The 26,088-nt window shown below is 35.2% G+C and overlaps 1 protein-coding gene across 1 annotated transcript in view; it reads right to left on the bottom strand.

Annotated features, from left to right (window-relative positions):
* Positions 1 to 3,986: 3,986 nt before the first annotated feature.
* Positions 3,987 to 26,088, bottom strand: part of TBL1XR1 (TBL1X/Y related 1) — a 188,049-nt gene continuing 165,947 nt past the window's right edge. Inside the window, exons 11-16 of the mRNA XM_004270526.3 lie at positions 17,495 to 17,616; positions 17,276 to 17,350; positions 13,635 to 13,762; positions 12,876 to 13,041; positions 9,767 to 9,868; positions 3,987 to 8,870 (exon numbers count right to left, since the gene is read on the bottom strand). Coding sequence (XP_004270574.1) covers positions 8,844 to 8,870; positions 9,767 to 9,868; positions 12,876 to 13,041; positions 13,635 to 13,762; positions 17,276 to 17,350; positions 17,495 to 17,616 — 620 coding nt within the window. The 3' untranslated portion in view covers positions 3,987 to 8,843. The remainder of the gene's footprint in view (positions 8,871 to 9,766; positions 9,869 to 12,875; positions 13,042 to 13,634; positions 13,763 to 17,275; positions 17,351 to 17,494; positions 17,617 to 26,088) is intronic.

Consider the following 26,088-nt stretch of genomic DNA (forward strand, 5'->3'; position numbering starts at 1 on the left):
ATTTCCAACATTTATGAGTTCCTGACTGTAACAGCAGTAACAGCAAAAATACGCCTATCACCTTTAACGAGTAAAAATCATAACAGAGCTCTTGAGGTGAGAAGAGATGAAGTGCTTAATTTCTCTGGCTTTCCAGGTAAGGAATCGATGGACACTGTTTTAAGTAATAAATGGAGGTAAATACATACTATTTAAAATTTTAATAGCAGCATTAGAAGACTGACATAAAACAAGTAATTACACGTGCAACGTGGGTCACAGAGAGGGCCGTACTGGGACATACATAGCCGGATGAGCTCACCTAGTCTAAGGGGCCAACAACCCAAACTGTTAGAAACCCCTTGCCATTTAGAAACAGTACCTCAAATTAAGCTGAACCTTTTAAAATTTCCAGTGTTTAGTAGTTTTTGACTTAGAGAAACAGCTTCAACCTAATTCCCTATTACAGCATTCAATTACAATACTTCACAAAGGCAGAGCCTATCTTTTCCTGCTCACCATTGTACTACTACTGTAGTGGGAAAGGCACTTCCTGGGACATACTAGATTTCCAACAAATAAATATGTGCTGAAAAAGTAACACAAGAAGACCCAAGACTCGAGAAGGTAAAATGTATAACGACAGAACTTTTTTTAAGTCCTATAATAAAGACATGTCTGCCATTCTAGCACGTGGACTAGGAACTTGGCTCCCAGCATTATTAGTATATGTCACTAAATATTCTGGTAGTTCTGTAACTTTATAACCTATGTATCTTGCTCCATGGCAGAAATACTCTTCCATGTTTAAACAAAATCTTACTCATATCTTGAACATTTAATGACTAGTAACATAGGCTTAAAACATTAGTGGTTTTCTGCTAACTCCTGCCACATGATTGTCCTTTATTGGTCTAAATTATTTTCTCTCTTGTTCCTGTATGTACATTGAGTAAACATCCAGAGCATTTTCCCCAAGAAATCTCCCTTCCACAGATTCCCAGGTGACTCTTTTCAAAATAACATATTCAGTTAATGCCAGCAAATGGGTGGGTAGCAAGTTGTATAGATTCTTTGAAAATGCCTATTAACCGGGAGTGTACATCAGAATCAACTGTTGAGTTTGCCCTACTGATTCGTTTACTGCATCACTGTTTATAATAGGAAACAGTAAATATACATTATAGGGGGCTAATTAAATTACGGTATACAACCATTAAAAATCAAAATAAAGGTAGCATATAGCATGCTTTATACAAGCAGGCATGATTCCCTAAGGGCTTTATATACGTTAACAATTTTAATCCTCATAAGCAATCTGTGAGGTAGGTACTATTGCTAGCCCCATTTTACACATGGGAAAGCCAGGACAGTAACTCCTTAGGCCAAACAACTTAAGAGTGGAGCTGGGATTCAACGCAGACAGTCAGGTAGAATTCATGCCCTAAATCTCTATGGTAGACTCCACATCTACAGTAGAGGGGCGTATATACACTGATGGCACAACAGGCCCTGACCGGTTCAGCGAAAAAGCTAGTTTCTCAACTCCGTGAATATTACAACCCTGTTTTGTTCTTTACGCATGTATTAAAAATGTCTGGAAGGACACACAGCAGAGTGGTAACCGTGTAACCACAGAAGAACTGGTTGGATATTTGCAAATGGGAATTTTTCAATTTCTTTATGAGTGGGTACTTACGAATATCATCTATGGCACACAAACATTAAGAAAAGGCACACATACCTAGCGCCATCACATTAGCGAGTGGGTTAAGGTAGGGCCAGGCATATTACTTTAAAAAGGGTTTTAAGGGACTCTAAGTCAACATTGTTTTTAAAAAAGTAAAATTTACTTACCTCTAATTTAGTCTTGATTATAGTAAGACTTCATTTATTTCAACACACTTGTCCAACTTCAAACTTGTTTATTTCAACCATTTCACAGGAGACATTTAAAAACATACCACACAGCTATAGTTTTATGTCATATTAAACTCAACTTGAGTTATCTCATGACTCTGGGCCTTCAGTATGATACTACCCACGTCAGACGTGTAGGTCGCCATTCCCTGTCCTGAGGTATTCTGTTCCTCAGGTACCCGAGTTGGAAAATCAGATAATTCACCTGGTCAAGTAGTGTATATAAAGTAAGTCAGTAAAAGCTTATGTGGAGAAGGACCTGACAATCTGCAGAGTTTTCAAAATCCCCTAAATTTGAATGTGTGAGATTCTGGAAGCTGATGTTTTCAAATGTCTGATCTCAGACTGAGTTCAGTGTGACTGGATTTTTAATGTAAGAAGAGTTGACTACTTGAGGTGTCCATGCAGTGTTTAAATCCCTCCACAGCAGTCCAGGAGCCCTCCGACCTATGATTTTGGTATTTCTGGTAGTGCAGTAACTCTTAAAGCAGCCCATTCTGACACTCGATTGTATAACTTATTAAGATGGCTTGTTTTTTAATAGAACTGTGGTATATTTTTCTGTGCAGATTACACCCCACTGGTCCTAGTTCTTGAAGTGTGAATTGTTTGCACAATTGATCATACAAACCCAACAACCAAGAAACGTTAATAATTGTCTTCTTACTTTACTAAACACTTTGTGTTTAATATATTTTAAATTATAAAGAAATTACAAGGAACTCCTAAAAAAATTTAATACAAAAATATTACAAGTTAGGACAAGTAAGCATTGAGATATATGACATTTGAAGAGAAGAAACATGCAGAAAAAGTAGCATAGGGTTAACATTTCATTGTTGACAGAGCTTTGGTACAGCAGAGAAAAGCACCGTAAAACTACTGTCCATAGTGTCTTTTCCTCCACTGCATTTGCAAGCGTATATACTAGGGAAACAGTAAACTTTAATTTGACCTGCTATGTATTATAATAGGTAAGAAATCTGATCTACTGTAAAGTGTAAGAACTAGGAAATTTCAAATAACCCCTTCTGCACTTGTTTTACCTCAAACTTAGACAGATTATAATCCTTAGTTGTCCAACACTTTCGGAAAAAGTGTAAAATGCAGAACGGTATTAACAATCTATGCCATGCAATAAAAGTTAACCCTTTGAAAATGAAAGGCTGTCAGAAAGTTCTAGTAACTGCAGTAGCTTATCATTTAATAAAACATGACAAGGCTATATGCCCATAAGTAGTTTATACTTAAGGTAATGGAAGGGAAATGTAGAAGACCTGGAGAATACAAGTTTTTAAAAAAACAAAAAATTAAAAAATATGCTCAATGATTCTTTAAAAAAGTCTCTAGGTAACTCTACAGGAGTTGGGATTAATTAAAACTGGAAGGTGCCTAGTATCTTTCCTCACAGCTTATAAGGTTTGTTAGCAACATAAGCCACTAGCTAAGGAAAAAAATTATTAAATTATAATAGGTTTCTATGAAGAAAAAAGGGCATTAAGGATGTTGAGCACACCCTGTCCTAAAAATCTTCAACAACATGTACACATTGTTTTGTGCTCAAATGGACTCTAAGCAAATGAATCTGTCTCTGTTTATGTGAAACAATGTCTTCTAAGTACAACACTGATTTTTTTAAAAATAATTCAAAAGTTAATTGTTATTCCTTAGCTGATTAAATGCTCTATTAGTCTTTAATAAAAATAGTAAGTAATCCCTTCATTTAAAAAATCTTATCTCCTACGAGAAGTAATAAAATAGTAAAATTTGTAATTTTATCTATGGGCTTACCTTAAAGTGTCTATCTTGTAAAACAATACATTTATGAAATACAGTGGTTTGGGTTCTGATGGCAGTTGTTACAACTGGTAACACCAGTATGGGAGAATAGACATGCTATATGTTATGAAGGCTAAGTCAGAGCAAAAAAGTTTATTCTACAAAAGAACACTGGAGGAGTAATTGCGATAAAATGTAAACAAGGAATTGTAAACAAGAAATAGCATCCCTCTCCCTTTACTTGACTAGTAAATAGTCTATACAAACTACATAGATATCAAAGGTTTTATATATGTACACAGCCAACATAATATCAAAATATATTTTATTCTGGACCTCTTTCAGATCTGATTCAAATTACAGTTGTCAAAGCAATACAATGCAAAGGGAAACTGCAACAACAACAACAACAAAAAATGTGCCTAGAAAGGAGAAAAGGGTCATTGGGGACAAATCATTGTGATGTGGAACCAAAATACATCATAAGTGTAATTAACATGGTCCAGGACAGCATAGAACATCTATATCAGTCTTCCTTACACAATAATCATGAAAACTGAACAATAAAGTTCTTTAACATGTACAAAAAACTGTCATGGGCTGGTTTACACTTGTACAACAGTTTTAAAGTTAACTGGATAACTAAAGAAATGATGCAGACATTTTAATCCAGTGCTATAAGTAGGCTCACAGAATTAGACCCAAAGGATTTGTAAAAATCAAAATTAGAACATTATAGCTACAATGTCAAAGTCAGGAAAGAAGAAAATTACTTCTGTATTTAGGGATTACAGAGCTACAGAATGCAGTCTGTCTGTTTTTGTTTTTAATGAGATGGAAAAGTACATTAGACTAGATACAACATGCAGAATGTTTTCTTGAACTTATCCAGAAACTCCAAAGAAAACATCATGAAACAGCTTACTAGAAAAAAAAATATGCCCTAGTTATTCACCCTGCTTCAACACTGTCAACGTAAAGGCAGAAATAAAGAATGCTATTAATACTTCAGAACTACTGATATAAGACATCAAATTTCTAAATCAGTGTATTAAAAAAGTGAACACTTTCTCTTTTTTTTTTTTTGCTCTCTCTTCTACATTTAGTTAGAATCACGTTTTTTTAAAAAAAAACTGATATTGAACGTGACACGTCAGAGCTATTACAGGAAGGAGTAATTCATAACTTCCCTAACTCCCCTTCCATCCCTGCTGATTCAGAAGAAAACAAACAAACAAACAAACAAAAAACCAACCAGGGTCTCTTGTAGATTTGCTGCTATTCCCCAAAATGTTGGCATTTGCTGCCATGCCACAATGTTGGTCCACTGAAATAGGATTCCTGTGGAAACTGTCAACAGTAATTCACCAAATGCAAGTACCGTCCTTAGCATGTGAGAATAAATGCGGGTTCTATAGAAATGTACAATGTGCTTAAGAAAATGAAAACTGTTTGAAAAGAGTAAATAGCACTGCATTTGAGATTTATTTTTTCTACTTATCTAGTAAAACTTAACATTTTTGCTGACATAAGAATGGTCACTTGTGAGTCCTTTAAACAGCAAAAATGCATACTCCTCTTCAGGCCTCTACTCAATAATAGTTTACATTACTCTTAACAAAATCATTCTACATAAACAGATAGCTCCTTAAAAATAGTACTCTCTCATTAAATCTAATTTGACAGAAATAAGTTTAAGGAAAAAAGGAGTGCTTTATAAGTTAAGTGAAAAAGTACAAATCTTTGGCCTTTCTCTTGACATTTTTGTATGTCAAAAAGCAAAAAACCTTCATGTAATTCAATCTAATGATTACTTTTTGCACCATAATTTGTTTTTTACACCACAAAAGGAGGCACTTTCAGTATCTGTAAAAGGTGTTTAATCCTAAAACATACTTACCTAGAGAATAACTAATTAAAACAGAATTCAATACACTCTAAGACCTATTAGGAAATTAAAAGTTAACCACTTCTAAAAGTCACTTGAAAGTCAATGATGGTACCTGATCAATGACAGGAAATTGGGAATGGAACAAATATTAAGAACTTAGGGGATTTCCTACATGGAGAAGAAAAAAGATATTCCTTTACGATGTTTAAGAGTGACAGCTGCTCTTTCCTTATTCTATTTTAATCAATGAGTATTCTATTCATTCAAGTTTTCCTTTCTATTTTTCCTTATAAGTTTCTTACAGTAGCCTATACAACAATGATATATAATGAATACCACAGAAAATCTACTGGAATCAGTAGATCTTCAGATAAGTTCTTAGAGAGAAAAAAAAAAAGGAAGGAAAAATAAGCAAGAACCTCAAAAATAGAACTTTACAGGCTGTGAAACTTGGTCTCTTATAATCATGTTACTGCTCAAATTAGAGGCAATCTTATTTATGTCTACTGGAGCAGCATCGTGGCACATCAGCAGGCAATGATGATGGTGAGAACAGCAGCAAAAAGAAATAACTGTATGCTCACAAAGAACCCAAGCCTACAAAATGGATACCTTTCTGATAGTTTATACTTAAAAGACCCAAGACTTCAGGATAATAAAGCTCTGTATTTATAATCTTTTATATGTCCTATTGTGGCTATTATGCTTAAGTAAAATAGCTAAAGATAAAAAAACAACAACAAAAAAACCCCCCAAAAAACAGAGAAGATGACAACACCATAAACATGTAGCTGTCTATTTTGGCAGCTATACTGCAGAACTTCATGACTATCTTTTAATCAGCTGGGGAAAAAAAGTCAATAACTGTATGCAAATGAATAAACTGTCCATATCAAAATACAAAAAGTACTATCAATAATCACCTCTGACTTTCAGATTTAAATTCAGTGCAATTGACAAATGCATCGCTAAAGGAAAATGCAGCTTAAACATACTCAAAACATTTGTGTCTATTCCTGGGAGCACATTTAAAAATTATTGCACAGATTTTTAAAATTTTATTTACTTTTTTAAAACAACAACAGAGGTCAACCACAGATGTGGACCTCCAGCAATAAAAGCAGGATTTCAAGTGCCAGATACTCAGCGTATTAGGTTTCCTACGTAAGTCACAGGGTAATAGTTCTAAATATCTATAATGTGATCGAAAACCCTAAAAACAGCTGGCACAAAACCATCATGAATGACTGCCTCTCTGGATGTAAATTTTAAAAAATATTATTACAGTATCATAGTCCCCACTAACAACAACTGGGGTACACATAAAACAATGTATTGTGAAATTAAGTGTATTTATTCTCTTTACCAATAGCAAATGCTATCCTACCTTAGTAAAACCAAGACTTGCTTCAATCAATGCTGTTTTGTAAAAATAGCAAAACAACAAATGCTGAAAATCAAAGCTGCATTACTTGGGTTAAATCAGTTTCTACTTAAACTTAAAACATAGGTTAAAATTTTAGCAGTAAAAGCTTCAAAATAATTAGTGACAGTGTTATAAATTTGCCAAGCTTGATAATAAATGATATTCCTTAATTAAAATCTTTGAGACATAAATTTGACAACTATTCTCTTCAAAATCGACACTTCTGGATTATTACATTAATCATGACAAACCCTGTTAATCACACATATAAACATAGCCCCATGCTATCATTTGTAGATTCTGTATAGTTTAACTTTTAGTTGCATGAGCACAGGAGGTTTTTGATCTGATACCTATACCTTTAAGAAAATACGTGATATTATAAACAGAGTAAAAGACATGATATAGTAGTGATTACTGAAAAAACGAAACATAGCAGCTTAAATCTATCTATTATTTGAAAAAATGTAGTCACAAGTACCACAAATGCAGAATTAGAGCAGCAGGGAGGTTAGTGCAATTATACCTTTTTAAAAAATTTTGAACCACCGCTATGTGAAAACACCTTGAAGCAAGTCTTTTGTTTTAAAGATTGTTTTTAAACTAAGGTAGCAAACATTTTGCCATGTAATGGCAGTGTTATATGTTGTTATCTTGCTTTGTAAAAAGAAAAATAACATGAGAGATTTTTAATACTGGAGTTTGGTTACATTACATATTTAAGCTTCTACACAGAATGATGGACACTTTGAGAAGCTAATCCTTAACCAGAAACATTTTAATCTCTTAAAAAACAAAGCAAAAGAAACAAATAAACAAACAACAAAAAAACCTCAAACCTACTTTGCTCCTTTTCACAATAGTGCACATTTTAACCATAATTTAGTTATGGCTACAAGACATCAGAAGATTTTTTTTTATGCATCTTCTCTATGGTATTAAAAAATTTTTTGTGCCCTTCTAGTCTTTAATTGGCAGAAATATGTCCCAAAAAAGAAACTATTGCATTTAAGCCACATCACCAAAAAACAAAACAAAAAAACCAAAGAGAAAAAAAAAAAAACCTCACAACAAAAACACAAAGCAAAAGCAAAAACAAAAAACAGAGCATAATACCCTTTTACTGATGTGTCTTACAGATTGACATGACCAAAGTCATATAGTTCCATTTAATTTCCAATTCCCCCTTCTACAACATGCACCAATCGAATATATGCTCTGGGAGCCATAAATGTACCAAACATCTATCTCTTCAAAAGAATGCATTAAAATATTTTTAAGAATTTTTTGTTTAAAAGGTGAAAAAAATATAAACAAGAAACTGATTCACTCCCTTACTTCATGCATCCATAAACTAAACCAAAAACAAAGTTTAAAAGCAAGAACAAACTACTGCTGCAAGTTTTTGTAAGTCCATTTTCTCTGTACATACAAACTGCTAAACTACTGAAGGGAAAAAAGAATATAATCCATGGTGTCTGCTGATTCAAAGGGGAGAAACAAGGCTGTCATTAGTATCCAAAAACTCGTACATGTATGGGCTGCTTTTATAACGCTTATTTTTTTTCTCTCTTCTGTTTTTCATATCCAAAACTTCTAAATGCTATTTTAGGGGCACAGCAGATTAGATTCCAGCACTTGGTGAACAGAATTCACAAGCTGTGACAAAATTCTGTCATCTTCAGGGTGCAATTTTGTTTATATACACTGTATGTATATATTTCTCTTAGATTTGGCTGTAGTGGACTGGCCATGGTTCAAGTGGGACTATAGCAGTACTTGGGTCGGGGACAGTCATTTTGGCTATATACACATTCATAGTCGGTCCATGGCTTCCAACTAGTAGCGCTATTTCCGAAGGTCTAATACACAAACCTGTAAGAAATTAAAATAATCAACCAGTGTGTAAAGAATTTCATTGTACATTTTTATACAGTTTGGAATCTATTTCTTAGTTCCAAGTTTACGAAACTGGTAAAACAAAAGTAATCATAGCAATGGGCACCAACAGAAATCAGATAAATTGGCTGAAAGCAGATGGAGTTAACAACCATGGGTTAATACTACAGAGGAAGAACCATGGCTAACATGCTGAAGATTTACTCTCTTAATTAAAAAGTAGAAAAAATATACTCAAAATAGACCATTTTCTCTCTCTTGGATCTTAATGAAAGATACTACAGATTACATTAAGCCATTGCTTCAGTAAACAGCTAATAGCTATCCCCTTTCCATCTTCCCTTGGCTTTCAGAACTTTAGAAGTCATAACTAGTATTTCTGTGAATACATGGCCAACCTCATCCTGAAAGTCTCTTGGTATCACACATTCCTCAATGCAGACCCAACTGCCTCTACTTCCCCTTCCCTGGGCCACCAACACTCTTCTACAAGGAAGAGAAGGCAAAAATAGGCATTAAAAATTCAAGTCTCTCTCACAGTGCTACACTTAATTTCAGTGATGAAGTTTTACACTAAAAATAACTGTCCATTTCTTGATTATGAAGGCACTCTTCTGGCAAAGATAGCCTAAATTCTGTTTACATTATCTGAATGAAATGAACATAAAAAGTATAGAGCCTTCAGTAAAAAAGGTCAATACCCATATCATAAAATTTATTTTTTAAAAAGAACACTTTCGTAGTCACTACCACAACAAGCCACATTTATTCACTATGCTTTTCTCTCTTTCTTACATACACACACACACACACACACACACACACACACACACACACACACCCCCTTTGGAAACACTTCATTATATACTTACTGAACCATCTGATGCACTGGCTCCAACCTTGTCTCCTGCTGCATTCCAACAAACTTCAAAAATTCCACCTGTTCCCCTATAGCTGTGAACTAGAGCACCTGTCTAAAATAATGAGAAGTGGAATCTTAAAAATAATATATTATTATATATGTTCAAATACTGAGGTAAAAATATTATATGGCTTTATTTCTAGCAATCCAATGTAGGATTTAGCTTCAACTTCAAAATAAACAAGTTCTGAAATACCAGAAACGTAAAATGATGATCCTTTTACAAACAGACAGCACTAGCCTGCTCTCAACCGATCACACACACACACACACACACACACACACGCGCGCGCGCGCGCGCACGCGCGGCTTCTCCAGTATTGATAACCATTCTTAGCTAAGAAGTGCTTTGACCCTAGAAGTGCCCCTAAGCTAGGAGAATTATAAAAGAAGCTAAAAGAGCATATGTACATTATTATTGAAAGATTTTTTAAGTTAAAAGAAAACAAAGTACAACCAGGAACACTACCAATTTCATCATCAATTTAGCCAACTCATAAATATAACTCAATTATTTTATTCCTTCGGCAATGGAAACCAAAATCATTCAGCTGCCATTCAATAACTGAAACTTAGTACAAAAATGTATTCTCCTAGGAAACCAGTTATTAAACAGGGCAAAGGTCAGAGGTTCTGCTGTGAGAAATGAAAAATAATGAAAAATATGCTTCCGGTGTTCTGTCCTGACAAACCAGAAAAGTATCTCACAGCTTCATGGTGAACTAAAAAACTCAAACTGGAAGTAGCAGAACTACCTAAACACAACATGGAACCAAGACATAACCTTCTGAGACAGCCAGCCCTAAGCTAATCACTAAGCTAGAAGATCACAATGGGAAGTCTCAACTGTTCTTTCCCTCCTACCTAAAATTTCTCACAATTTAAGAGATTAATGAAAAAGCACGAGTACAGGAGGCCTTAAGTATCTACAGTTAATTAGAAGAGAATGGAGTGGCGCCAACGAGATCTAAGATAGGCTGTTGTATATAGAGTAAAATCTACAGGATTGTCAATTTTGGGGTTAAAAACCGACACTGTCTTTCAATAGTACTTACCAATTTCTAAGCTTGAATCAGGCTATAATTGAACCGAGACAGCATGGTCAACAAGCCAGAGCTATCATATTAACAAAAGCCAAAGGATCCTCAGCATCTACTCAAACCTGTGTTCTGACCAGACTGTAACAATTTAACTGTCAAATGCTTAGATAACATATCATCCAAGTAATGAAAGAAACAGATGTACATATTGACAAAAAGACAATTACTTTCTCCTGCACTGAAAGCTCACAAGATGCATTTTGCTATTTTCAAACTTAAAAGAAAAAAAGTAAAATGACATTTTGATACACAACAGTGATACAACAAAACAGTATGGTTACTCAAATGCCCTTAGAAGTCTAGCAGTGTCTTCCCTTAGAACTCTACAGTTCTATACCCAAATTTTATTTTAAATTAATTTACTCAAAATGGAGTGAATGAGTGATGGAAAATGTATACAACCGGCAGATTATCTATAAAGCCTCTGCTATTCAAGCAAAACAGAAAGATTGGGAATTCCCTGATGGCCCAGTGGTTAGGACTCTGTGCTTCCACTGCAGGGGGCATGGGTTCAATCCCTGGTCGGGGAACTAAGATCCTGCAAGCCGGTAAGTAATTAGAAGCAATGAGAGGGCTCAGCAGGTTTGATGGAGTCAACATCAACATGCCAAAATTCATAATGTTCCAAACATGAGCAACCACAAGTAAAAGGAATATTATTTTTTAAAACATGCTAAACACAGTAACAATAAAATCCATAAGGCATCTCAGAATACATTTTGTAAAAAAGATCTTTATGAAGAAATTATAAAACTTTACTGAAGGAAAAAGAAAAAGACTTAATGAGGGGGAATAACAAAGTTACAGTCACTAAAATTAAACTAACAATGCAGGTACATACAAATGTATCAATCAATGGAATACAAGAGAATCTATGAACAAAACATACAAGAACGTAGTATATGAAAGAAGTGACATTCTGAAACAGTGAAGGGACAGTAAATAGTGCCAAGAAAACTGGTGATCCATAAAGAAAGACAGAATTAGAACTATACCTCACACCATATATAAAAACCAATTCTAAGGGAGTATAATATAAATGAAAAAATAAAACAGTGGGAGTATAAAATGAAAGAATCATAATGCTTTTATTTACAAAAAAACCTCAAGAAGAATGAAAGAGAAACTGATAAAAAAAGTTATCTGTAGAGGATCAAGAAAAAAATGGGAGCAAAACTTCTCAGTGTATACCTTTTTATAGTGGGGGGAGGGTGTTGGAGACCATTTGAATGTATAACTTAATCAAAAATAATATGGGAAAATGATGATTTATGCAAAATAGGCTGACCAACTATGGTGATCAGCAACACAAAGAGAAATAACCCACAATAACTTATTGTGCATATAATACAAGCAGTAAAGATCTGATTTTTGAACAAGGGGTGGGGCAGGGAGAGTCACATGACTGATATTAAAGAAAAAGTATTTGGCATGTAAAAACTAAAACACTGAAAAGATTAAAATAATGAAAACAACAAAACTGTTTTCTCCATTTTTAAGAAAGGATCTCTGTAGCATTGTCCCTAAAAAGGTGGTACATAGTTTTAAGTTCGTTTCTGATAAATTATGTGCTCAATCATAAAACCTTGTCCTTTAACACATTTTTTAAACTGCTCATATATACCTTCTCTGAAGACAATTCTTTTAGAACATAAAGAAATGGTATCATTTATCTAAATAAATGCATCTTAAACTCTCACATTTCATGTCTGCAAAACTGTTGGAAAAAATAAAACAGAGACTCTAAATTTTGGTCCATATTATGAAAATCTCACTTCAGCTGGTTTCGATCTTTACTTAGCTGTAAATTCTCCCAAAAAAGTGCTCATATAAAAACGAACTGAATTAATGACACAAAAGGAATGACAACCAAAACTAAAAAAAAAAAATTTTGTTCAGACAAATGCTTCTTATATTCTTATATAAGAATACTTGACTATTTAAATAACTTGGACATACCTGTGTGTTCCAGATGTGCACACATTTGTCAAAAGAACCACTCGCCAGATACCTGCCATCAGGACTGAAAGCTACACTGTACACAGGCTCTTGGTGTTTTGTCAGAGTATGGATGCAAATTCCTCGGTCTACATCCCATAATCTAACAGTAGAATCAAAGGATGCACTGACAAGGGAGAAAAAAAAAAGATTTTATAAGTAATGAAATACTCTCAGCCCCACCTCCAATCTACAATATTCAGCCATTCCTAATAGCTAGCCATGAATTCCTCATGAGAAGCAGACGGTGCTGTTAGGAAGAAAGTGTTCTGGAAACAAAGCTAATCGGAGACATGACAGCTTCATTAAGGGCATCTCCAAGTCTGTAAACTGGAAAACATAAATGAGCTAATTCACTGTATTCCTTTTCTCTTTAAATAACTCCTTTATATTGACCCACGGTTTTGAAATGCTACATTAAATATGTTTTTAACTTATTTTTTTTAAATGCTGAAAAAACTTTATTGCATTATGCCTCAATTACTTGGGTTTTAATCAATATTTGATATTATCAGTAAATTATTTGCTATCTACAGATACAAATAGCCATTATGACCTGAAATAATAATAAAACTCTGTGTCTAAAGGTTCCCATTAAAAAAAAATATTCCTTATAGGATACATTCCCATTTCATGGAATTTTTCCTAATTTTCTGTCATATTTATAAGAGGTTTTCTTTGTAAAAGACTCATAAAGGAAAAGCAAAACAGAAATGTTACCTTGCTAACATGAGGTTGGCATTTGGATTATTTGTCCCTGGCCCTGTTGGACTCCACTTGATAGTATAAATTTCTTTATTATGTGCTTGCAAATCATGGACACAGTTGTCTTGTTTCATACTCCATATCTAAGCAAAAAGGAAAAAGGTATGTAATTATTTTTCCATACAAAGGGTACTTTTATAATGTTATCTTGCCAGTCCAAAATATAGTGGTATACCAGAACAATAATTATAGAGATCAAGAAAATACATACAAATAAATTAAAATGTAGAATATATTTAATATTTATCTTTTAAAAATGACAAATTAGCTTCAAGTCCTTTCTAAATATTCACTATTGTGAGGCTTCAGGATTCAATTAACTGTAGTTCTAAGATTACTTTTGATAGCTTCAGATGGTACAAACTCCAACATTCAGTAAGTTCCTCAGTTAATGATCCTACAATGTTTAAGGCATTAGTTTTTATGCTGTCCTTTAAAATAAAAGATCTACATTACAAATTCCTCTTAGAATTTAGAATCAGGAACTATTTTGCAATCAGGAAGAGAAAATAGATAAGCAACATACAGATAAATATATGATTCATGTTCACACCAAAGCACAGGCAATGAAAGCAAAAAAAAAAAAAAAAAAGGCAGCAAGCAGTACTACATACAATTTAAAAGTTTCTGCACAGCAAAGGAAACAATAAAGTAAAAAGGCAAACCATGGAATGAGAGAAAATACTGCAAACCATATATCCAATAAGGAGTTAATTTCCAAAATATGTAAAGAAACCCTACAACTCAACAGCAAAAACCCCAATAACCCAATTTAGAAATGGACAAAGGACTTAAATAGACATTTCTCCAGAGAAGATACACAAATGGCCAATAGGTGGTGTATGAAGAGATGTCCAATGTCACTGATCATCAGTGAAATGAAAATCAAAACTATGAGATACCACTTCACAACTGTTAGGATGGCTATTAAAATTTTTAAAAATGTTGTCAAGGTTGTGGAGAAATTGGAAACCTTGTAAACTATTGATAAATGATTGCAAAATGGTGTAGCCACTATGAATAATAGTATGGAGGTGCTCCCCCAAATTTTAACAACTACCACTATATATGATCAGCAATTCCACTTCTGGGTATTTATCAAAAAAAAAAAAAATCGAAATCAGGATCTTGAGGAGGCATCTGTATGCCCTTGTTCACTGCAGCATTATTCATAAAAGCCAAGATATGGAAACATCCTAAGTGCCCATCAATGGATGAATGGATGAAGAAAATGCATATATATACAATGGAGTATTATTCAGCCTTAACATATGGGGAAATCCTGCAATATGTGACAACATGGATAAATTGTAAGGACGAATGTTGTATGATTCCATTTACATGATGTATCTAAGAGTCCAACTCATAAAAGCAAAGAAAAGAATGGTGGGGATAAACAGCAAGGTCCTATAGTATAGCACAGGAAACTGTATTCAGTATCCTATAGTAAACCATAAAGGACAGAAACTAACATACCATTCATTGTAAAGCAATTATACTCCAATAAAGATGTTACAAAAATAAAAAATAAATTATTGGTGTAAAAAGGAAAAAAAAAACATTAATGAAAAAAAAAAAAAAAAGAATGGTGGTTGCCAGAGGTGGTGGGGTCACAGGGAGGGGCTGCTAATAAGCATAAAATCTCAGCTCTAGAGATCTGCCTCACTGCATTGTGCTTAGGACAATAACACTTGTTTTGTGCACTTAAAAATCTGTTAAGAGTAGATCTCATGTCAAGTATTCTTCCCATATAACATTCAGAAATTGTAAATGATTCACATACAAGAAACCGTGAAAAGTAACAAAGCAGTAAAGTTAAAATGGTGAGTAGAGAATACGCCTTTCTAGAGTTGAAAACATGCCTGTGTATACAGGTTAAAAAATAATTCATATTATTTTTGAGCAAAAATTAAGAGAAACCTACACCAACAGTATTTCTAACAAAATCATTCAGTAAAGACATGGGGGGAAACCTTGCCAAATACAAACACACATACACCAAACCCAAGTACCGACAAAGAAACAAAAATTAGCTGTGCTTCACACTTCTGCAATGAAACTAATGAGATAATGAAGCAATAACATCATGTTTTTGTATCCTAGGTATACATAACTCCATGTAAATAAATCCAAAAGGTATGTTTCCAAAACATATTGATAATTCATGTGAGCTTTCGACAGCACTGATAACACTGACCACTCCCATCCATCACCTCCCTTGAAGTACTCTTCTCTTTACACACTGTTTCCAGAGGTCATTCCAATTTCCTGTTGGAGTCTCATTCCTCTTGAGCTGCTAAATGCTAGAGTTTCTTAAGACTTTAAGCTTTCCTCTTCTTTTACTCTGTACATTTCTACCTACACAATTTTGTCCATGCCCATGCCTTTGAATGACCACCCACCTATTGAGAATTCCCAAATTTTTTATGTCAGGCTTAGAATTGTTCTCTGAGCATCAGACCCACCTGGCACCTCCACTTGCATGACTCAAAGGCACTGTCCAAGCTGGAGATAATCTTCTCACTCTTCTGCTGTTCCTTGTTCTCAAAATATGGCTTCACTAGACATTATCCATCCTTCTAGCTTCTGCTTTAAAATTCTATGACCTTTTATTATTCTTAGAACTAAAAAAAGCTCTCTAATACTTTCTAATTTAAACTTCTCTCTCTAGCTGCAACTCAGTCCCTGACAGTAGGCTCTCTATAGCCACCGGCCTTCTTTCATTTCCTCGTATGTGCCATACTCTGTTGCAGAAGTTTTTCATTTTATAAGCATAATGCATGTGCACGCAAAGTAATCTCACAAACAAGAGCGTGAAGAAAAGCATTTTTACCAGCAACGTTTACAAAGGAGTCCAGGCTTGAAAAAACTATCTAACTAGAAACACAGCAGGTATTTTAAGGAAAAAAACCACCAGGTTACCAAGGTTACATTTAGTCTGTTCATGGGAAGAGGAAAAGCAGTTTTCCTTCATGATTATCCTATCTATAAGAGTCATCATGTCTGCAGTCACTGGCACTGTAAAGTCAAAGATAAATTCTTTTCATACAGTTAACATGGTGAAGCACAGGGTGCAAGCTTCATTAATTTTGAAGATTAGTATTATGTTGTTCTGCGTCTCAAACTGCCCTTCTTCTTTAATTTTGGTATGTCATATGCGTAGGTGCTAGGTGTTAGTTTTTGCTTTTAGTTATGCAACAAGAAAAATATAAATTCATATTGAGATGTGAATACTGACATGTCAGCTATACTCACTCACCAACTAAGCTATGTATCTACTATATATCAGTTTCCCAGAAAGGGTGATATATACTCACACCACAGCAAAATCCAATTAACACAATTCTCAGAATTTCAGTCAAATCCATGAATCCTACAAAGATCTTTGCTACCTATGAATCAGATCCTTACATGTGCAAATAACCTTTAATTGTACCAATATATGACTCCCTAATAGTGAAGACAATTTATAATAGCACAAACCTCAGTATCATAATTCCCAACTATAAGAGAGACATTCTAAACAATCTTAAAACAGCCAGAGCAGCCACAGTGTGTAACTCCTCAACCCCATTTCTCCCCACTATCTGAATTACCTTTAAAGTCATGTCATCAGAACAGGATGCCAGGAGATTGCCAGTTGGGTCCCATTTGATAGCATTTACTTCATTCTAAAAATAACAGTGAACATTCACATTTTCATTTCATAGACTTGGTTGTTTTTTGGGTATTAAACATGCATACTTCAAAACCACTCTGAAACATTACTTATTCATCATAATCACTTTAAAGGAGGGAAAAAAAAGGTTTCTCACCGTGTGTCCCTGGAATGTTTTAATAGGTCTGTCTTGTCCTAACTTACAGACATGAATGCACATATCTGTACTACAAGAAGCAAAGGTGTTGTTGCTCTGCCAGTCAACATCCAATGCTGGCGCTGAAAAGAAAAACAGGCAAGGTTTGCATTCATTCCACATGTACTGAAACCTAGGAGCTTTAGTTTTAAACCATGGTTAGACATTAAGTATGCTATTAATAGGAACTTAAAATATTTTACTTTATACTTTTTATGGTATTAATAGAATTTTTAAAATTATGGTACTTAAATATTACAAATATTAATACATTTCAGTTTGGTTGTCTCCATGTGAGACACAGCCTAATAGAAAGTATACTGGTCTGGTCACCAGGAGATGAGGGTTCCTGAGAGCTTGCCCTGTAAATTACTAGCACTGGATTCTTGGCTCCTCATTTGCAAAATGATAAAATTAAATGTGATGCTACACTTCCTCTTGTTTCTGAAATTCTGTGAGTGTTCAATGGATAAGAAGCCTTGTTTTGCTACTCCCTAACTAGTGGGCCCTAAGCAAGTCACCTCTCATGCTATCTTTCTCTTCTGAAAAAAATGGGGGGACTTCCCTGGTGGCACAGTGGTTAAGAATCTGCCTGCCAATGCAGGGGACACTGGTTCGATCCCGTCCGGGGAGATCCCACATGCCACGGAGCAACTAAGCCCGTGCGCCACAACTACTGAGCCTGAGCTCTAGAGCCTGTGAGCCACAACTACTGAGCCCGTGCGCCTAGAGCCTGTGCTCCGCAAGAGAAGCCACCGCAATGAGAAGCCCGCGCACCACATCAAAGAGTAGCCACCACTCGCCACAACTAGGAAAAAAAAAGCCCGTGGGCAGCAACGAAGACCCAACACAGCCATAAATAATAAATAAATAAATTTATAAAAATTAAAAAAATAAAAAATAATTTAAAAATGGGGATAAAACCTTTAAGCTTAGTACCCAAGAATATTGTGAAAATCAAGTTAGATTTTGTGTATGGAAAATATTATGTAAATTACAAGTTAGACAAACGTTACACTGAATAAGTATCATTTCCACTGTCTACTCAACTGATAAATGGAATATTGCATGATTTGCAAATACATTTTTCTTCTAAGTGATTCTTGTCAAATACCTCTTAAAATCTACATCATTGAATTTAAAACCTCAGAGGCCCAAAAGCTGGCTGGCATTTAATACTTATTTTAGATCTGATATGATTAAAGATTCTTTCCTTTCATTTTCCCCTGGTGCAAAGTGCAAAGCCTCTCTATAATTAGCAATGCAGATTAAGGTAATGTAGCAAGTAACTGGGTTAAGCAATAGAAGCATATCAAAAACACTGGATTTAGAGTAGGCAGTAGGTAGCTGGGGGGGAAGGTGAGATTCAAAAACCAAGCACCCTTGGCTCAAGATGAGGAAAACCCTGAGGTGCAACAAACACTCCAGAGCCCTGCCTGGATCAGGTTGAGCCTGGACCTTCTTCACCAGCAACTGCTCCCTTTCTCGGCTCCTTCCCGTGAGCCATGGCCGCTGAGCCTGCGTGTCTGGAGCCTGTGCTCCGCAACGGGAGAGGCCACAACAGTGAGAGGCCCGCGTACCGCAAAAACCAACAAAAAATAAGTTTTAAAAAAAAGTATAATAAAATGCTATGAAGAAAGCCAAGTATCTGTCATGTTCCACCAGGGTGTTAATTTGGTAGAGTCATCTGCAAAATGTTAAATAGAAGGCTGAGAAAATTTGAAACAGCATTCAAACAAATATACCAATAGGTTCAGAACAAAACAAAAACAAACTGTATAACCAGGTAAAGATAAGTGGAGGAAGCTGGGGAGTGGTGCCATATGAGTTATGTGATTAATACTTCTGTGATATGCCTGGCTCATAAGATACAATAACAGACTGGTATAATCTAAGAACCCGTACCTCATTACTTTATATTTATTCCTAAAATTTAAAAATGAGGTATCACCTCACACCATTCAGAATGGGCATCATCAAAAAATCTACAAACAACAAATGCTGGAGAGGGTGCGGAGAAGAGAGCCTTCTTGCACTGTTGGTGGGAATGTAAACTGATACTGCCACTATGGAAAACAGTATGGAGGTTCCTTAAAAAACTAAAAATAGAACTACCATATGACCCAGCAATCTCTCTACTGGGCAGATACCCAGAGAAAACCATAATTCAAAAAGACACATGCGGGGGCTTCCCTCGTGGTGCAGTGGTTGAGAGTCCGCCTGCCGATGCAGGGGACACGGGTTCATGCCCCGGCCCGGGAAGATCCCACATGCCGTGGAGAGGCTGGGCCCGTGAGCCATGGCCGCTGAGCCTGCGCGTCCGGAGCCCGTGCTCCGCAACGAGAGAGGCCACAACAGTGAGAGGCCTGCGTACCGCCAAAAATAAATAAATAAATAAATAAATAAAAATGAGTCTAGGTAATACAAGTTCTTTAGGATAAAAACACATCTTTAACATAAAATGTATTTTTATGTAGGTAATATGTGAGAGGTGTGTTTACTATTACTAGTCTCATTTTACACATGATGAAAGAGGCTAAGAAAAGTTAATTTGCCTAGGGTTACAAAATCTTTTAAATTCCTGGAGCTGGAATTCCCTGGCGGTTCAGTGGTTAGGACTCCGTGCTCCCATTGCAAGGGGCACGGTTCGATCCCTGACTGGGGAACAAGGATCCCACAAGCCATGCAGTGTAGTCAAAAAAAAAAAAAAAAAAAAAAAAATTCCTGGAGCTAAGATTCAATTTTTGTGTCCTCCAATTCTGATTTATTTTTTGGTTAACCCATGCATCCTTCACAATTTAGAAAGGTAACAAACCTATGAGGGAAGGGAAAAAAGGCATTTAATATTCATTTATTTTTATTTTAAAAAAAGCTTCATTGAGATATAATTCATATACCATAAATTTCATCCATTTAAAGTGTGCAATTCAATGGTTTTTAGTATATTACATTAATAATTTTAAAATATTGTGGTCATACATAACATAAAACTTGTCACTTAATTAACTGTACAATTCAGTTGTATCAATTACATTCACAATGTTGTACAGTCATCACCACTATTTTCAAAAGTTCTTCATCATCGGGCTTCCCTGGTGGCGCAGTGGTTGGGAGTCAGCCTGCCGATGCAGGGGACACGGGTTCATGCCCCGGTCCGGAAGGATCCCACATGCCGCGGAGCGGCTGGGCCCGTCAGCCATGGCCGCTGAGCCTGCGCGTCCAGAGCCTGTGCTCCGCAACGGGAGAGGCCACAACAGTGAGAGGCCCACACACCGCAAAAAAAAAAAAAAAAGTTCTTCATCACCCCGAACAGAAACTCTGTAACCATTAAGCAGTAACTCTCCATTTCCCCCTCCTCCCAGCCTCTGTAACCTTGAATCTTTACATTCGTCTCTATGAATTTGCCTATTCTAGACATTTCATACTCTTGAAATATCTAGAATCATACTCTAGAATGATTCTAGATTCTACTCATGTAGAATCATACTCTTTGTCCTTTTATGTCTGGTTTATTTCGCTTAGCATAACATGTACAAATTCTCTGGTGTTGTAGCATGTATCAGAACTTCATTCCTTTTTATGGCTGAATAATAATCTATTGTATATAGAGACCCAATCTGTTTTTCCACTCATCCGCTAATGGACAGTGGGTTGTTCCTACCCTTTGGCTACTGTGAAAAATGCTGCTATGAACATTGACGGACATGAATTCGTTCAAGTCCCTGCGTTCAATTCAATTACCTAGGAGTAGAATTGCTGGGTCATATGGTAACTCTATTTAACTTTCTGAGGAACTGTCATACTGTTTTCCACAACGACTGTACTATTTTACATACCTACTAGCAAAGTACAAGGATTCTAATTTCTCCGGACCATCGTGAACACTGTTACGTTTTATAGCCATCCTAATGAATATGAAGTGGTTAACTCATCTATAATCATGATTTATGCTTTATGTAAGAGTGTATATGGACAAAAATACAGTACAGGAATTAAAATATGGTAATTTAAAAAGCATGGTAGACTTTCATTCCTGATCAAGATGGAGTAACAGGGACCAAATTTACCTCCTGCCCAAAACAACCAAAAAAATTACAGAATATATGAAATAATAGTTCAGAACTCTGGGCACCAGGCAATAAAGGACCGTGGTTCCTGAGAGAAGGGAAATCCACCAACAGTGTGCCTCTATAACTGCTCAAACATATGATCTGGAAAAATGTCCAGATCTTGGCACAGGGAAGAGGAATCTCCCTAGGAAGAGATTAATGAAATTCCTGAGCAGAAGAGATAAAGCTCAAAATGTGGAAAACTGAAGGCAGCTAGAATTCCCAAAACTAGAAGGGACAGAACTATGCAGACGGAGAAAGAATTCTGAAGACCTGAAGTGGGCCCTATTCACACAGTTAGCTGAGTACTAATCAGCACAAGTACCTGAAGATACTAGCTGAGACCTGGGAAAGAACCACTCAAAAGAATTAGAAGAAACAATGCCTGATACTCAAGATTGGGAACACTGTCTAAATCCACCAGACTAGAAAACCTTTTGATTCATGGAACACTGGTCAGAGTACACCTAGGTTCTTGCCTCATTACCAGGAAATAAATAGCCGTACGCCGAGCACTGTTTCACTGCCATTTAACAAATCTTACAAGCATGACCCAAAAGGATCAAACCATTTCCAAGTAATTTAACTATGTCCCAGAATAAATTCACAAATACTTGTAAGAATACAGAAATATCCAGCAACTAACGACATAAAATTCAAAATGCCTCACTTCCAATCAAAAGTAACAAGGCATGCAAAGATGCAGGAAAATATGACCAAAATGAAGAGAAAAATCAAATCATAAAAACTGACCTAGACATTAAAGCACTTGCAACTATATATGGTTTGTTCAAATAGTTAAGTAGCAACATGGAAGATGTAAAAAAGACCTCAATCAAACTTCTAGAGATTAAAACCGAAACATGTGAGATAAAAAACGTACTGGATGGAATAAACTCTAGATTAGATGCTGCAGAAGAAAAGATGTGTGAGCTTGAAAACAGCAGAGATTATGAAAAAAAAAAAGACTGGATAAAAAAATGAACGGCGCATCAGTGTATTACGGAACATCAAGCAGACTAATAAACATAATCAGAATTTCAAGTTAAAAATAAATGTGGGGAGGAGGTAGAATATTTTTTAAAGAATAATGGTCAAAAAAATTTCTAATTTGAAGAAAACTATGAACGAAGAAATCCAAGAAGCTCCAAGGACAAAAAACATAAAGAAAACTAAACCAAGGCACAACATATGCAAATTGCACAAAATCAGTTATAAGGAGAAAAATCTTAAAAGCAGCCAGAGAAAACAAGACAAGAATAATAAGGATGAAAATGGTAGAAAGTTCAAATTGAAACAGTGTAAATAAGAGGACAGAGCAACCTTTTCTTTAAAGTACTGAAAGAAAAAAACCCTGTCAACCCCAGAATTCTATACCCAACAAAAATATCTTTCAGTAATGAAGACTTCTTAATACCTACAAAAGAATTCATCAACATAAGATTTACACTATAAGGAATGTTAAAGCAGTTCAAGCAGGAAATAAATGATACCAGATGAAACTATGTATCTGTGCAAAGGAATGAAGAGTTGGAAATGGTAACTATGGGTAAAAAATTTTATTATTTAACCCCTTTAAAATATCACTTGAAGATAGATGGTGGTAAGTTAAAGATGTGTACTATAAATCCCAAGGCAACCATTATCATAAAAGATTTACAATTAATAACCCACCAAAGGAGGAAAAATGTAATCACACAAATATTCGATTAATCCAAATGGAAGCGGAAAAATAGCAAAAGAAGATGAGATAAATAGAAATATGATTAATTTAAATGCAATCGTTATCAATAATCACATTAAATGTAAATAGCCTAAATATTGCCATTAAAAGGCAGACGCTGATACTGAATGAACAAGCAATATATGATGCCTACATAAAATATACACCAAATATAACAAAATTAATAGATTAAAAGTAAAAGCATGGAGAAATATATACCATGCCAACACTAACCAAAAGAAAACTGGAAGGGTTACATTAATATGAGACAAAGTAGATTTCAGAGCACAAAAAATAAAATGGAAAAAAAAAACAGGGCCGCTAACAAAACGATAAAAGGGTCAATTCAACATAAGGTTGCAACATTCCTAAACGTTCATCCTCCAAATAACATTGTTTCAAAACACATAAAGCAAAAATTGACAGAGCTTCAAAGAAAACAGAAATTACTGTATTTTCCAATTATTGTTGATGATTTCTATACCCTTCTCTCAGTAACAGATGGTCTAAGTACACAGAATAATCACTAAAGGCCATAAAAGATTTGAACATTATCAAACAACTTGACCTAAATGACATTTATGAGAACAATGGAATTAAATTAGAAAGCAATATTACAAAGATCTTTAAAATTTTTCCAAATACTCAGAAATTAACACACTTCTAAATAACCCATGGGTCAAAGAAGGAATCAAAATTACTCCAGAAAGTATTTTGAACTGAATGAAACACATTTGAAAAATTGTGAGATGTCACTAAGTAGTAGTTAGAAGTAATTTATAGCACTGAATATCCCCATTAGAAAAGCAGAAAGGTCTCAAATCAGTGACCCCAACTTCTACATTAAGCAAAAAGAAAAAGAGCATGTTAGATTGATACTGAAAGCACGATACATAAAAGAACAAATGAATAAATTAAGGACTTCATCAACATTAATAATATCTGATCTTTGAGGCACACTGCCAAAACAATGCAGAGACAATCCACAGACTATGAGACAATATTTGTAAATACTTGATCAGACTTGTATCCAGAATATATAAAGAGTTCACAAGACTCAATAAGAAAACAACAAAGTTAAATTAAAAATCCAAAGATTTGAACAGATACTTCACCAAAGGAGACATACAGATGGTAAATTAAACCATGACAAGATGCTCAACATCATTAGTCATTAGGAAATGAAAATGAAAACCACAGTGAGATACGACTACACGCTCATTAGGGTGGCTACAATGAAAAAGACTGACCACATACCAAGTGCTGGCAAGGAAATGGAGGGACTGGAATACCCTCTGCTGTTGAGAATGTAAACCAGTTTGGAAAACATAAACTTTGGAAAACAGTTGGGCATTAACAAGTTAAACACAGACCTACCATATATCTAGCCATAACTTTCCTAGGTCTTTACACAGAGAAATGAAAACACAAGTTCATAAAAAGATAAGCACAGGAATGTTGATAGCAGTTTTATTTGTAATAGCTAAAACCTGGAAACAACTCAAATTTGCTTCAACAGGTAATTGGATAAACAAACTGGTATATCAACATAACAGAATACTACTCGTAAATCAAAAGAAATGCAAAATAATTATGCAGAGTGAAAGAAACCAGACACAAAAAGAATACATACTGTGCGATTCTATTTATATAATGTAGACTAGTTTCTGGTGACAGAAAGACTATCAGTGGCTACCTGGGGAAGGGGAAGGGAATGATTTCAAGGGGGTAGGAGGAAACTTCTGAAGCTAACAGATGTACTGTCTTGAGTGTGGTGATGGTTTCAGTGGTGTGTGTGTGTGTGTGTGTGTGTGTATACATGTCAAAATATATTACACTGTGCAATGTAAATATGTATAGATGATTTTACACCAATTATACCTCAATAAAGCCGTTTAAAAAACCAAAAAAGCATGACAGGAAAGAATACCATGGGTAAAAAGGTTATTTGTTTGTAAAATGACTTCAACACCATCTACCTCATTGGGCTGTAGCCAAGACTAAACGGGATCGTGTATATAAAGAGCATCATCTCCAAGACAAAGGTGGTACACATTATATAGCAGCTAGCAACAGTGCCACACACACACACTTATTTCAATTTTCCATCACTCCTAGGATGTAGGAGAAACTTTAGGCAGAACAGCCAGAGGGCTAAGAGAATTCCGTCTGGGTGAGGACTAGAAGCAAAGGCAAAACGGGATTAAAACAGGTAAACAAAAACTGACGTGTAAATGCTTATTAATGTGGTAAGTGTTAATCAAGCTGAAATGTTTAACATAATACTTGCAAAATTATGTTACTCAGATACTACTGAAAAATCATTTTTGTACCTTATTTGGCTTGCTTAATCACACTAAATAGAGAAATACAAAAAAGCAAAACGCCAGAAGCTGTATATTTCAATTTTAATGGTAACACTGTGTCATTGGCTGTTTGTAAAAAGTATGTTACCAAAGATTTGAAAATAACCAGAGTTACTTAAGTCAGGCTCCGATGCAAAACTCTACCCAACCACAACAAAATCTTGCAAAATGCAATTAAATCAGGCAGTACTAAAACTACTGTTCTAATAGTTATTAGGCATCTTGGTCCAGTTCAACATCAGTTCCTGTCCTCAGGAACCTCCCTGAAAGTAGGCACAAAAGTTCTAGGCTGCACAAGAGTGTAGGTACTCAAATCCCGGTGTCTCTACACATCAGGATGTATGCCCTGTTGCATGG

Source organism: Orcinus orca, chromosome 5 (assembly GCF_937001465.1).
Source record: "Orcinus orca chromosome 5, mOrcOrc1.1, whole genome shotgun sequence".
In the NCBI taxonomy this organism is placed as follows: Eukaryota; Metazoa; Chordata; class Mammalia; order Artiodactyla; family Delphinidae; genus Orcinus; species Orcinus orca.